The 15935-nt window shown below is 45.5% G+C and overlaps 1 protein-coding gene across 1 annotated transcript in view; it reads right to left on the reverse strand.

The window, feature by feature from the left end:
• Window positions 1-15935, reverse strand: part of LOC126531667 (uncharacterized) — a 698627-nt gene that overhangs the window by 375835 nt on the left and 306857 nt on the right. The window contains exon 2 of the mRNA XM_072288467.1: window positions 12703-12738. Coding sequence (XP_072144568.1) covers window positions 12703-12738 — 36 coding nt within the window. The remainder of the gene's footprint in view (window positions 1-12702; window positions 12739-15935) is intronic.

The following is a 15935-nucleotide window of genomic DNA, read 5'->3' on the forward strand; positions in this document are numbered from 1 at the left end:
GTACGGCAAGCGCTCAGCACGTCACTCCGCACGCAGCCTGTACTGTACGTGTGCTTATTCACGGCATTGTTTACATAGTCGAGTGCATTGTTCTTCCCACCTGCTCGCATGACGTCATCCTCGGATGGGACTTCTTATCCCGTCATAAAGCGGTGATCGACTGCGCACGCGCCGAAGTTGAATTTTCCCCTTGTGACGCACCCTTGCACGAAGATTGTGACCGCCCTTCTAAACTTACCGTGCGCGAGGACACAGATATTCCACCTGGCTCCTTCGCTCTCGTACCCGTCTCTTGCGATGCCATCACTGATGCAACGGTCCTCTTCACACCTTCCGACGTCTTCATGAGCCGTAAATCTCTCCGACTACCCTTCGCAACACTTGACATGGCTGGCGGCTGTAGCAATATATACTTTTGCAATCCCCTCTGTGCGCCTATTACATTGCTCGTTGGTGAATGCCTTGGCATCGTGGAACTCCTCGACTCTTCGTCTTTGGTTGACGTCCCCGGAGACTCTTTTGATGTCGACTCCGGCCAGTTATCTTCGATTTCCGCGCTTGAAGAGACGTCCAAGGATGCATTCTCGAGTGCCATCGCCGATACCCTCACACCTGCCGAACGCGCCGACCTTCTTGATCTCCTGCACCACTTTAGAAGTTCATTCGACGTTTCACAACCTCACTTGGGCCGCACGTCGGAAGTGCAGCACTACATTGACACCGGTTCACATCAGCCGTTACGTCAACGACCCTACCGCGTCTCGGCCGAAGAGCGTCGTGTCATTACCACCCAAGTCGAAGATATGCTGCGCCGTGACGTTATTCAACCTTCGCACAGTCCCTGGGCATCGCCTGTCGTTCTCGTTCGCAAGAAGGACGGGTCTATTCGCTTTTGCGTCGACTACCGTCGGCTAAATAAGGTAACGCGCAAAGACGTCTATCCTTTGCCGCGCATCGACGACGCCCTCGACAGTCTTCAGGGAGCAGAATTCTTCTCGTCCCTTGACTTGCGTTCGGGGTACTGGCAGGTACCGATGGCTGCAGCCGATCGCCAGAAAACCGCATTCATTACGCCAGACGGCTTATATGAATTTAACGTAATGCCGTTCGGGCTTTGTAACGCCCCTGCCACCTTTGAACGACTCATGGACAACACGCTGCGTGGCCTTAAGTGGTCCATATGTCTGTGTTACCTCGACGATGTCGTGGTTTTCTCGCCTGATTTTCCGACTCACCTGCTCCGCCTCAGACTTGTTTTGACCTGTCTAACGAACGCTGGCCTCCAACTCAACCTCAAGAAGTGCCGCTTCGCCGCGCGAGAGCTCACCATTTTAGGCCACGTTGTGTCCAAGCACGGCGTTCTACCCGATCCTGCAAAACTTCGAGCAGTCGCTGAGTTTCCGAAGCCTCAGACCATCAAAGAACTTCGAAGCTTTGTGGGCCTATGCTCATATTTCCGGCGCTTTGTTCGGAATTTCGCATCGATCATGGCGCCATTGACTCAGCTTCTGCGCGGTGACACCACCCTCTCCTCCTGGTCCCCTGCATGTGACTCCGCCTTCGCTACGCTGCGTCGTCTTCTCACCTCCCCACCTATTCTTCGCCATTTCGACCCGTCGGCTGCAACTGAGGTACACACAGATGCCAGCGGGGTCGGTCTCGGCGCCGTCCTCGCCCAACGAAAGCCAGGCTACCCCGAATACGTAGTCGCCTATGCGAGTCGCACGCTGACGAAGCCTGAGGCCAATTACAGCGTGACCGAAAAAGAGTGCTTGGCCTTAGTATGGGCACTTGGCAAGTTCCGACCATACCTGTACGGGCGCCCATTCGACTTGGTCACAGATCACCACGCGCTTTGTTGGCTTGCCAACTTGAAAGATCCCACTGGCCGCCTAGCTCGTTGGGCATTACGCATCCAGGAGTACGATATTCGCGTCGTATACCGCAGTGGGCGAACACACTCCGACGCCGACGCCCTGTCTCGTTCACCTTTACCTCCAGACTCGGCCTGCGGAACAACTTCCGCACACTCCATCTCATCTCTCGACATGGACTCCTTTGCCACTGCACAACGTCGTGACCCGTGGATAGCTTCTCTTTTCGACTATCTTTCTGGATCATCGACCGTCCCTGTATCCCGAACCCTCCGACGCCAAGCAGTTCATTTTGCCATTCGTGACCAGCTGCTCCACCGACGCAATTACTCTCCTGAAGGCCGTCGGTGGCTTCTGGTGATTCCCCGCAGCTTAAGGTCACAAATATGTGCCGCTTTCCACAACGATCCACAGTGTGGCCACGCCGGAGTCTTCAAGACGTACGAACGAATTCGCCACCGCTACTACTGGCGCGGCATGTACAATTTTGTACAAAAGTTTGTTCGGTGCTGTCTTGACTGTCAACGCCGCAAATCGCCGCCTTTACGCCCGTCTGGTGCCTTGCAGCCGCTCCCGTGCCCTGCCACGCCCTTCGATCGCGTCGGCATCGACCTATACGGCCCGCTTCCTATGACGCCAGACGGCAATCGGTGGATCGTAGTTGCTGTTGACCACTTGACACGCTACGCCGAAACTGCTGCTTTACCAAGTGCTACGGCACGGGATGTAGCCTTTTTCGTTCTACATCGCTTCGTGCTTCGACACGGCGCACCTCGAGAACTCCTCAGCGATCGAGGTCGCGCCTTCCTCTCCGAAGTCGTCAAAAGCTTGCTCTCGGAATGCCGTATTATTCATCGGACAAGCACGGCATACCATCCCCAGACTAACGGACTCACCGAGCGATTTAACCGCACACTTGGTGACATGCTGTCGATGTACGTGGCATCTGATCATGGTAACTGGGACCGCATCCTTCCATTCATCACGTTCGCGTACAACACCGCGATCCAGGCCACTACGGGATTTTCACCTTTCTTCCTCCTGTATGGCCGCCAGCCTACGCATACCATCGACACGCTCCTTCCATACCGTTCTGACGTCTCCGAGTGTCTACCTGTGTCCGACGTCGCCCGACAGGCCGAGGAATGCCGCCAGCTAGCGCGCTCCTTTACGGCCGAGCAACAGCAGCGCCAGAAAGAAAACCGCACCGACACGCTTCCGAACACCACCTACGCTCCAGGCGTTCTTGTGTGGTTGTCTGTGCCTTTCCAGACTCCGGGGCTTTCCTCGAAACTCGTGCCAAAATTCGAAGGGCCTTACCGAGTCTTGGAGCAAACATCTCCGGTGAATTTTCTAATTGAGCCACTGTCACAACCTGAAGACTTGCGCCGGCGTGGACGTGACATTGTCCACGTCTCGCGTCTCAAGCCCTACCACGACCCTCTGCCTCCTGATTCTTAAGGCGCCAGGATGGCTCTTTTTGTCCGGGGGGAGATTGTGAAGAAGAAGACGCGCCTCGCGGCACAGACACATCGCCAACGCGCGGCTCGGCTCCGCTCGCGCTGTTGATTACTGTCGCCTTTTTTTGGACAGTGCTTCGGGCTGTCTCGCCGTTCCCGGTCGCTGCGCTTTTGCCTTAGGAGCCGCCAATAAACCTCTTCTCAATATATATATAAGTGTGATTTCAATAAACTTGTTTAGCTGATAGCCAGCGCTGCGTCCGTTTTATTTTCTGTAGTAATACTTTAGTGCTGATTGCTTCACTACTGGAATACTAACTCTCCCAACAAAGTGTCCATTCATTTCTACTGATACGGGTTCCTCAAAGAGAAAACTGAATGAAATACAAATACCTGCAAGAGCATCGAAGAAACGTGTGCAGTCAATCGACGCACTTTGCTTGAACTGCTTCAGCATGACATAACGCATTTCAACTGGCGACACGTTTATCGCTCATGAATAAAATAAAATAAAATAAAATAATGGTATGTCATTTGATTGAGAGAATCATAAACTCCGGCGCCTTGTTTTCACGAACAGACAGTTCAGCAAGCTGTTAAGCATACAGGACGGAAAGTATGAGACGGGCACTTCGCTCTTTGCTTCAATTTACTTCGCATCCAGGCGAGCGTATCTAAATGGGCTGTTCAAACCAAACAGGAGTATGGTCTTAAATCGCAAGCGAGGGAGCATTACAGCAACTGTCGTAAATAAGGAAAACACTAAGCACGAGTCTCGAAATCTTATTTTTACACCCTATTCTTTGAAAGGTACTTTTGAGTGGATTGTAAGTGCCGTTTGCTTACGTCCTTGAGGAAGCTTTGTATTCTTTTTATTTATATGAGCGAACTGCAAGGAAGTATTTCAGACATCAAGCCTGAATAATAAATGCACGCATTGCGCGAAAATAAAAGCAAAGGCTTCCTGACGTCATGGAAAATCGAAATATATTCCAAGCAGCTGAAAGGCACTTGCGGGCAGCAGAAAAAATTATTATTTTGCAAAGTATACTGCAGTAGCAATAGTAGCGCGTAAGACTTGTAAAGGAGTAAAAACGCAGCAAGAAACGTTTATGAAGAAGTTACCCCTTTGTCAGAATATTTAGATATCGAGGATTAAGTATGATGTTGAAGCTAAACCACTGTAGATTCTGTTATGACAACACAGCTTCAATAGGTCCTGTCGTTAAGTGCTGATCTGCACAACTTAGAGAAAACTTCATATAAACGGAATAATGATACACAGTATTAGCGATATTATTAGGAACACTATTTATGTTACTATTCATGTTACTAGGCTCACGCTTATTATAAGTTCAGCGTCAACCACTATGTTAACATCGTTGCGTCAACAATATGAGCTCCTTATGACGACGATAATAATATGACGACGATAATAATAACAAAGTTCCTACGAAGTTCCTAACGTACGATATGAGCAGAAGGAAAGATAATCGCGTCTCTTCAATAGGAATTTGTAAAAGATAGAGTAACTGGAAAAGAAAAGAGGGCCGTTAAACACGTTAAGTGCGAAAGCTGTAAGGGCGTGCAAGCAGTAACTCGACACGTGCGGCAGTCCGCAACACCCCTCAAGCCATCTTTCACTGCCTCTAACTGGATGACCTCCGTCATTCATATCTAGACACTCATAGGAGAAACACAAGTTACCATACGCTGAATAAACTTGCGAAAACGAATATAGATTTAACTGAAGGCTTGTGAAGTTACCAATCATTACTACAGGTAGAGGAAGAAACACACAGAGAGATACGAAGAAGAGGCAGTGAGGTAAGCCAAGGTCATGCCCGCTTGGCCTCTCTACATTTGGCTAAGGCTAAAGAGGGAAAGGCAGATAAGAAAAACAAAACAGAAAACAAGAAAGAGAAGAAGTTACCATTGTCCAAAAATCTACAGATTGGTGAAGCTGATTTTTATGTACTTTAAGTGATCTTTATGTTCCTTTTTTTCTTATTTTTTAAATTATTGTTGTCATTGAGGTAATTTACCGCGGGCTTTCTCTGCAAGCTGCAACGTAAAAGCGTTGGTTTGGCCTCTGTCCTACAATATTTAGAATGCGTAGCGACCAATACGCCTGTTAATTTTGCATGTATTCATACGAGTTCATTCTTCACGACGGATATGGAAATTATTGCTCCGATGAATGAAGACCAAGATTTTCTCAGGTTCTGCCTTTGTGTGGCAATAGGCAGAACGTGAAGATTCGATCTGACAACGGCCTTGTGAAATATTTTTGCTGCTGTATACAAATAAAACTGAGATTGAATCCAAAAATACCGAGCCACTAATATGCGACTACAACATTTAGTTTATAGTACCAATTCCGCCTCCTTACAGAAGAAAAAAAAAGACGCTGATACTCTTCCGTTTTTCCTCTGACATTACCTACTGCCAGTCGGTGCAGATATCACTCGAAAGTGCTAAGTAGTGCTTAACTTGAGCATTGCACAGAAGATTGAAGTTCTTTGTAATCGGATAATCTGTTCCTGTGCTATTGACAGCCAATCTATTATCCCTCTTACGAGGTGCGGCACAATGCAGAAACTGCAAGACTCTCTTGAGCTGGCTTACCTATCAGAGCCCGGAAGTATAAGATGTGAACTTAGGTCAAAAACAGCCACTGACGGTGGTGGTCGATAAACTTAGTGCTGCGGAAGTGCCTCTAACTGATTGCTAGCCGTTCTCGCCGGCTGGTGGTGTAAAACGGCTCGTAAAAGGAAAGAAAGTATACTGCTAGTTCGTGAAACTCACTATAGTAGTTCGTGATTGAAGTTCGTAGCCTAACTAGTCCTTCTCACACATTTATTTCGGCACTAAAGTCTGTAGGTTGCATTATAGGGAGTAAGTAAAGTTCACAGAAATATGCCACGTTCTTCTCAAAATGCATGGTAGGAAGAGGACCGTTAATAATAAAAAAAAAGAACTAGGAAGTTTGAAGAATCACTCTTTTAAATAAAAAAAATACTGTCACAATTGCAAGCAGTCAACTACAGCAGAAGGCGAAGCTATTCTTAATTGATTTTCTATTGGACAGAGAGCTATATCAGCGTTTGGGATCAGTAGTCCAGTTAGACATAAAGTGGCGTAGCTATGCACTGTACTGTGGAGGGAACTTGAGTGGAGCAAGGTGTTTGGACTTACCATACGTTTAGCGCTTGGACGATTCTGCACCGGTGACTTAAGACTGCAAAGTGTATATACATTTAGTTTAGCAGTATGAGCAGAAGTCAAGGGAGCTCTCCCTTGCTGCCTTATCTTCATCAATTTCGTTGATATTATTTATTTATTAAGCTGTTTTAACAATATTACTTATTTTCTTTATTGTTATACACATACTAGAAGTGATCAAAAGTGAACAGTAAAACAAGGGACGTCTGAAGCTTAAGCCAATGTTTCGATTTCGAGGCGACTTTTCTTTGTCACAGGCACACTGTCAAAGACAAGCGTTCTTGTGGAAATTTACACTCCACCTTCAGACATCATTTGCTAGGCACCTCCTAGAAAAAGGAAGTGTCTGCTGCTGGCTAGAGTAATCTTACAAGATCAGGCTTGAACGTTCCTGTTCAATGTGCCTCTTGAAGCGAAGCACGGAAAGCTTCATGGAAGGTCAGCCGTCTTTTCTTTCTTTTACAAATTTTGTCAAATTTTTTCACCATGCGAAACAACACCTTTTCTCAGATTAAAATGACCGCGTCATGCGAAGCCACTTGTTCATTAAATAGAACACATTTCTATTTCACTCGGAACCGCGGTCACATTCGTGTGCAGAGTTTCATGCATCTAAACCACGATCACCTGCAGCAAATGCTAGTCCAAACAGGCAAAGCACGTCACTATACTGTTAAACATAAGTTATAAAAACACCCTTACCATCATATTGGACTAAATACCTAACGGAACATTTTTCTGCTGAAATATAAAAAATGTTGTGGCGTAGCCGCAATGGACGTTGTGTAGGAATAAGTAGCTCCTTTCGAGCACGCATCTGAGCTTGACAGGCGAAGCTACTAGCTAAAGTCGAGCTACTATCTGTCCGTACTTCTAGAGCACATGAAAAACACAGAGGCTTATGCTGGAGTAATTAAGCTCCCTAATTGCGGAGTCACTCTCAGGGAGGCGCCGGGAGCGTTTAGGCGGCGGAAAGAGGCACGGGCGAGCGCTGGCGTATAAGGCGAATTGCAGGGCTTTGATAATAAGGTAACTTTGTTGCGCGGTGTCAGATCCAGCGATGTTTACAAAGAAAGCAAGTTGGTTATTTTCACAAACATCTGCTCACAGATTTTCGCGAGCGATGCATTCCTTTTATCACTTACTCATATCACAGTCATGCTGCTTTGTAACAAAAGTGTTGAAAATTATCACACCGGCGGTAGAACAGATTGTCGAGCGTGTGGAAACGACGTGTGTCTTGCAAAGCGTGATTTAAACGTAGAAATCAAAGGAGCAGATGCATTTTGGGGGCTTTAGAACTTGACTCACTCACTATTTGACTTGACTCACTCACTCACGCACTCACTATTTTGCACTGGTGGTGCGGAGCAGAGGTAGAACACCGGATCTCTAATCTGAAGGTCGTAAGTTCGAATCCTCTTGCAGTCGAATACATCTTCAGGCTTGGAGCCATGGTAATAAAGCTGAATAGGAGGTATAGAATAAAGGTAGTACAAGCCTACTCTCCAACCTCCAGTCACGAGGATGAAGAAATAGAACAGCCGTATAAAGATGTTGAATTAGCAATGAAAAAGGTGAAAACTCAGTATATCGTAGCCATGGGTGACTTGTATGCAAAAGTGGGGGAAAATCAGGCTGGGGAAAAAGCAAACGGCAACTACGGCATGGATTCTAGAAACACTAGAGGAGAGATGATGTTACAATTTGCGGAAAGAAATAAGCTCGCGATAATGAATGCCTTCTTCAGGAAGCGCAGTGAGAGTAAGTGGACCTAGAAAAGTCCTAATGGAGAAACAACAACAACAACAACAACAACAACAACAGAAATGAACTAGATTTCATACTCTCAGCCAACCCCAGCATAGTGGAGGATGTAGAAGTGCTTGGCTATAGGGTAAAGTGCAGTAACTATAGGTTAGTGACGTCAAGGATTTATCTCAGTTTGAAGAGAGAGAGAGAGAGTAAAATTACTCAAGAACAAACAGAGCTATCTTATTATTATTATTTGTTTTGAACACATATACACAATTAATAGGAAAGGGAAAGCGAGGAGCAGGCTGGCAACTGCCATCACGAGGGCCACAACGCCTGCCTACTCTTGAGAAGAGAGGTGACAGCGACACAGAAATGGAAGATACGAAGGAGGGGAGGAAAGAGGAAAGGAAGAGCAACAGGAGAAATCTAAAGACTAAAGTAGAACACAGTAAATGTTACACACAGTAGGGCCGGTAATTGAAGGTCAGGCTATCCTAGGCACAATAATGTTAACGCAGACAAATGTTAATGCATTCTGGCTGGCACCTGAAACAAATATGCAACTTTAAAAGCTAAACATAACCTACAGGTAATGAATGAAACCTTAACCAGGCTGATCTCTCAAGAAGCAATTGAAGTTGGAAGTACGGCACCAAGGCAAGCAGTAAGTAAGCCCTACCAAGTAACAAAGAACCTAATGAAGAATCGACAAAGCATGAAATTATCTGACTCAAGAGATCAGATAGAACTCACTCAACTGTCAAAACTTAAAAACAAGAAGAAAGTAAGGGATATTCAGAAGTGGGCTATAATGCGGAAAACATTGACGCAGCAGTAAAAAAATGGACGCAGCATGAAATCAATGAAAAGAAAACATGGCATTGGATAAGACAAGATGTATGCACTGAAAGATAAGCAGGGTAATGTCATCAGCAATTTCGATGATTTAGTAAAGGCACCAGAAGAATTCTATACTAACCTGCAAAGTACCCAAGTCAGGCATGCTAACTTCATTCAAAGTAGTTGTGAACAAGATATAGACGTTCCTTCTATAACCAGAGATGAGGTTAGAAGGATCTTGCAAGACATAAAAGGGGCAAACCCGGCCGGACAAGATGAAGTAACAGTCGATTTAATGAAAGATGGAGGAGATATCATGCTAAAAGCTTGCGGCCCTTTATGCGCAATGTCTCAGCAGTTCAATATACCAGAGAGCAGGAAGAATGCCAAGATTATACTAATCGACAGGAAGGGAGACGTTAAAGAATTCGATAATTATAGGCCAATTATCTTGCTTTCAGTATTGTGTAAAATGTTCACCAAGATAACTTCCAACAGAATCAGGGCAACACTTGACTTCAATCAGCCAAGAGAACAGGATGGATTCAGGAAGGGATATTTTACAATGTATCCCATCCATCTCATCAATCAGGTAAGCGAAAAATCTGCGGCGTACAATAAATCTCTCTACTTGTTTTCATAGATTATGAATAGGCATTTGATTCATTTGATATACCGGTAGGCCTAAAGGTATTGCGTAATCTAGGAGTACTGGAAACATACGTGAATATCTTGGCAAATATCTACAAAGATTCTACAGCTACCTTGGTTCTCTACAAGAAAAGCAGAAAATTACCTATCAAGAAAGGGTTCAGGCAAGGAGATACAATATCTCCAATGCTAATCACTACATGTTCAGAAGAAGTATTCAAGCCTCAGAAGGCTTAGGAGTGAGGATCAACGGCGAATACCAGAGAAGCCTACGGCTTGCAGATGACATTGTCCTGTTCAGCAACATTAGGGACGAATCGCAACCAGTAATTGAGTACCTTAGCCGAGTAGTGAAGGTGCAAAGTCGTGCGGATGTGGACCACCGCGTCACAGGAGCCGTAGTTTGCCTGAAAAACCTTCAGTGGCCACGTCGGTGACGCCGGACACATAAGTGGATTCGCAGTGGGTCGAATTTTGCTTGATCGTTTCTTTGAGGCTAGTGGACTCCTTCCTTTGAGGACAGTCTTTGTAGCCGGCTTCATGAAAACCCTGACAGTTCAAACACTTGTAGATGATTGCAAGGCAAATGTCTTTTACGTGATTCTCCATGCAGCACACTAACATCTGCCCAAAGTGCGATGTTCGTGCTGGAAAAATTGAGTGCAGTGCTCGCATTCCTTGAGCAGAGGAATACTCCACAATACCTTCTTTTCATTCACAGAAAATTGAAAAGTGGCCTCACCGATTGCCCGAACAGAAGATCATGCTCTTCCTTCCGACAACTGCCTTGGCGAACGACTACGCACTTCAGTGTGTTTTCGATTTCGAGCATGTATTGTGGTCTCCCCCCACTGATAACCTTGTACTCTCTCTTCCGTCATCTTTTATACTCCACTTTTCACTTTCTCTAGTGCCGGGTGCAAACCGGATATTGTGGTCTGTCTTATCTCCCCGCCTTTCCATTTATTCGTCTCTACCTCATCAGTAGCCATGACAGTGCCCTCTGCGGGAGACGCACCGTCCCGTTGCTTGCTGCGATGTAGATGTTGTGTAACTGTGCTAATGCTTTAGGGGGGAAACCTGCACGATTTTAATATTTTCTGCAACTACGGGGGAAAAAAAACGCAGAAAGAGAATATTGAGTGCCACAGGTGTACGATTCGAACCACCACGTACCGTTGTAAATGTGGCGAGGTTATATACCTTGTTGAATTAAGTAACCGCAACGCCTTAGCTATTTTGCAAAGTTGTTACCATTCCTTTACTGCGATCCTCACTTGGGATCAACATCTTTCTGGAGAAAGTTTGCTGCACCGCTCTTTGAGCGGGAAAATACCGCTCAAACCGTAGGTGATGGGAAACTAGCGCGCATTATGGCGTGCGGGCATCAGGAAACCTGTACAGTGCAGCTGACGTGGCTGTATATTTTACATATGTGGAGCGAGCGTGGTTGTTGACGCGCTCGTGGGCCAGGCTATGAAGGCCCGCTCGCCTGTTGCAAATGACAAGCCCTTGTTAGTCTTGAGCTACTTGCGAGGCACTCAGCAGCTTTCCCTGTAAATCCCAGAAAGTTCCTTTTATATTTTCTCTGCTTTACATTCTCTGCCGTAAGTAATTAGGGGGAATATTAGGCATATTGCTAACATGTTACCACAACTCTGCAGCAGCGAAACCAGTCTGCGTAATTTCATTCACTATGAAAATAAATGAACAAATGCGTAATAAAAGGATGAAGGCTCATAGTTTGTCTTTACTTGGCTTGGAGGCTGCCGAAACGTGGAAGATCGTTCATTAACGTATAAGAGAACCCCCACGGGGTACTGGCACTCTCAAACGCCGCATCAAAGGTATATAAAAATTGTGGTAACCAAATTATACATGCGCAGCGATAGGCAATCCTTATTTTGCTGTTGGTGCAGTGTCTCGGATACGCCGTTCAAGGGGTTCTTACAGTTAGGACGCTTATTAAGCACTTGCTGGGAGATAAGCCTGCTTACGGCTCAGAATCAAGCAAGCAGAACACGTTACATAGCAAGGTTACATTGAAGAGCCCTGTTACACAAATGCACCGATGGCAGCTGGTCATTTGTTTATTCTCATAGTATGTAATAGCCCGAGTTGCGACACGCCTTAGCGTGGGCCCGTGACTTTTTTCATGTCCGTTGATGCTTTATGATGCAGAACAAATGAGACATGTTAAAAAATAAATGAATCAATCAATCAATCAATCAATCAATCAATCAATCAATCAATCAATCAATCAATCAATCAATCAATCAATCAATCAATCAATCAATCAATCAATCAATCAATCAATAAATAAATAAATAAATAAATAAATAAATAAATAAATAAATAAATAAATAAATAAATCAAGTGGGTCGCATTTTGTATTCTAATATTTCACGGGAGCCATTCCGTCGCAAATCAGAGATAGAATACGCATACCACCACTCCCAAAGAATATGCATCCCAGTCACCATCAGGATAGGAGGAGAGACAGGGTTAAAGCATTACAAAAATCACTAGATAAAAAGCAAGGGGTTTTCTACACGGATGCAGCAGAATATGAAAGCAGACCAGGTTTTGTCTCAGTGACGACACACGCTAACGGTGAAAACTCAAAGAGCTGCAGTACCCCGCAAAACAGAGTGGAGGTTGCAGAGGAGGTGGCCATAACCCTAGCTATGACTCAAAAAGGGGTTAAAATCATAGTGTCAGATTCCAAAACAGCTATAAGGAATTATACTGCAGGGAGAATCTCCAAAGAGGCGCTCAACATATTGGAGAAAGGACCAATTCCAGAAGAATTAGTAAACCTTATATGGACTCCTGCCCACGAAGGCTTGCCCGGCAACGAGAAAGCGCACGCATTGGCCCGAGAGCTTACTTACCGGTACACCAATACAGCCTCTCCAGCCAGGGAGCCCCTACAAAAAGAAGAAGGCATAAACACTTACAGCGAAATTCTCGCTTATTATAGAATGGGAAGGAAAACACTGCCAGAGGCGCATAAGAAACTAACTAAGCAAGAAGAGATGACATGGAGGCAACTGCAAGCGGGGGTGATCTGCAACCCCTACATACTGAAGAGATGGCACGATAACATTGAGAACATGAACTGCAAACACTGCGGGGCAAAGGCGGACATGATCCACATAATATGGACATGTCCTAGATACAATAAACCAGATAGGGATAGACAATCCTGGGAGACTTTAATGACCAGCTTGAAGGAACATGATCAAAGAGAAGTCATCCGCATGGCCCTGGACACCGCTGAGCTCCAAGGAGCATCAGCCAGATGAAAAGGGAGGAGCAAACCGAAGAGACAGGAAGACTCTTGACTCTTTGGGGCTCTTTTTGCGGGTGCAAATAAACGTTATTTCTCTCTCTCTCTCTTCAAGTAATTTTTCTTGCATACCACAGCAAGAGAGAACAGCACGACGAAGAATGACTGTATATATTGACACTCGGACTTTGGTCATGACGGGATCAGAGGTTGCGTGCGGCAGCGCGGCTTTATCGGCTGATCCCTTTGCGATTACATTTTTCCGTGCTCCCCCCGTCGCAACGCCGACATGGTAACAGTAAAATGTTGATGCATAGCATTCTTTGGCTAGGTGCCGAGGCCATTTTCTGCTCCATTTCAGTAGACCTTCCGTTTCGCGTCACAAAAAGCCCGTACGGCCACACAGAATTGAAAAGCCGAAATTATGAATATTACAAGCTTCTGTACTGTCACCACCCCCTACTTGGGGGTATTAGAACCTCCGACGCCATATTTTGCCACCCAGCATGGGAGTGATGGTTAGTACACATTTTGCCTAAACGCCGCCCTTCTTGCTCCAAACAGCTTCGTAAACTCATTGTATGAAATCAGGTGTTGTTTTATAGATAAATAAACACCATTAAAACTACATGGCGGCAGGATTCGAACACACTCCCTCTAGTAGAGAAGCCCGATATTGAAGCCATTACGGACGCATGCGCCGACAAGTGGCATAGAACATCCTTATAAACTCCTCGCGGGCAAGTGAGCGTTTCGATTTGTCCTTACTAAGGCGCCGCTAGCGTGCAAGTGAGTGCTTGCGCGGAAAGGAATGCACATTAAAGGCAATAAACTATAGATAATTGTATCTGCAACGACAGGGAGAAGCTTCGGAAGAGCACGCGTTGGAACGCATGCGAGCAGGGTGGCCGGCAAATTAAGCGATAAAAAAAAGCACTACAGCGTTTCTTTCATTTGCCAAACACAAGACTGGTTGTAAGAATCAGTCTACTGGGGAGATTGTCATAGTGTGCGTGGTATTATTTGAAGTTGCTTATCTCTTAAAGTATCGCAGCTTTGGTTGCTAGGGTAGAGCTTCGTAAGTAATGAGTACAAAAACTGCTACACACTGTAACAATTCTACAGTGATGAGTTTCTGCTCTAATTTTAGTCTGGTTTACTTCTAAGACAACCCAAAGTTACGTGTGCATACAAGAATTTTGTATTGCTTATTTTGTATACAGTGTACAACGTATACTATAAATTGGACTGCTTTATTTTTGACTGTGCAACACCAACATGTCTGCACTTCTACAATGTACACAGGGAATTTGATCTTGAAGAAGAAACATAGAGCGCATGCACGAGGGAAACGCTGGGAGGCTAACTAGACTGAGCACTGCTGGCTACTCTGCGCTGTGGAAACAGAGAAAGAATACCTAAAGAGATGCACATGGAGCAAAGTTTTACCAGGAGAAAGTTACAGTAGGTGGCTCGTGTGCTTATGATTCAACAGCCTCACAAGTTGCGTGGTACAGTGAAACAGAGCTTCACTATCAGAAGTTTGCACGCCAGGTTGAAGTAACACGCCTTCATATCACCATTCAGACAGTTGAGGTACAATCAACAGTTGCGGTATTGGCACTCGATAATCCATGACACATGTGCAATCGTGTTTGATATAAGCTACAGCACGGTGTCCGTGGTCGAAAGGGTTGTACGACTGCACGGTGATAACGACGTAAGAAAAACGGCACATGCCCAGGTGGCATGCTGACATACTGCATGTAATCTATAGGATGCGGCATATCCGCTACCATTACTTCAACTGTCTCCATCAGACACATTCACCATCATCATCATCATCATCATCATCATAATCATCATCATCATCATCATCATCCTGGTTACGCGCACTGCAGGGCAAAGGCCTCTCCTATACTTCTCCAACTACCCCGGTCGTGTACTAATTGTGCCCACGTTGTCCCTGCCAACTTCTTAATCTCATCCCCCCACCTAACTCTCTGCCACCCCCTGCTACGCTTCCCTTCCGTTGGAATCCAGTCCGTAACCCTTAATGACCATCGGTTAACCTTCCCTCCTCATTACATGTCCTGCCCATGCCCATTTCTTTTTCTTGATTTCACCTACGATGTCATTCACCAGACACATCACTCCTACGCAAGGAATCTCTCCGGTGGTCCACGCATGCACTTATTCTTTCGCGTGCGACGTTCCCAATGGTTTAACTCTTCAGAAGGAGGTTGCACCCAAAATGATACACGTGGGTGTAGCATTGACTCCTGCTGTTCGAACCAGGTGTAGAGATGGTGTCCAGGCACCCCCTGTTTCTTGCCCCTTCTATACCGCACCTGCCACGGATGCGACACGAGACCACCTCCTTCGAAGCGGCCAGGAGCTTCCAATGGCCCTTGCCCGCCATCTACGAAGCTTAAGCCAACATCCCGGCCGCCCTTCTGACTGTCGCCAACGGATACATGGTCTTTCGTAGTAGCCGCCCTGGATTTTATTCAGAAAACAAGCCTTTATATTTTAATTTAAATTATGCTACAGAGCGTGCTCGCGCAGAAAAGAAAAACAGTTGCAAGGGTGTTTGTTTGTTATATTTTGTGTATGTCGGCGCCGCCGTGAAATATTTTCTTATTTCACTGTCAAGACATAACAATAAATAAATAAATAAATAAATAAATAAATAAATAAATAAATAAATAAATAAATAAATAAATAAAGTGCGCTTCTCAAGGCATTCACCTTTCTTCACAATTTAGTGAGTCAGGTCATTCTGGGGACAGGAGCTGTAGTGTGCTGTGTGCACCATTAAATAAAATTTCCTCC

Source organism: Dermacentor andersoni, chromosome 5 (genome assembly GCF_023375885.2).
Source record: "Dermacentor andersoni chromosome 5, qqDerAnde1_hic_scaffold, whole genome shotgun sequence".
Classification (NCBI taxonomy): Eukaryota; Metazoa; Arthropoda; class Arachnida; order Ixodida; family Ixodidae; genus Dermacentor; species Dermacentor andersoni.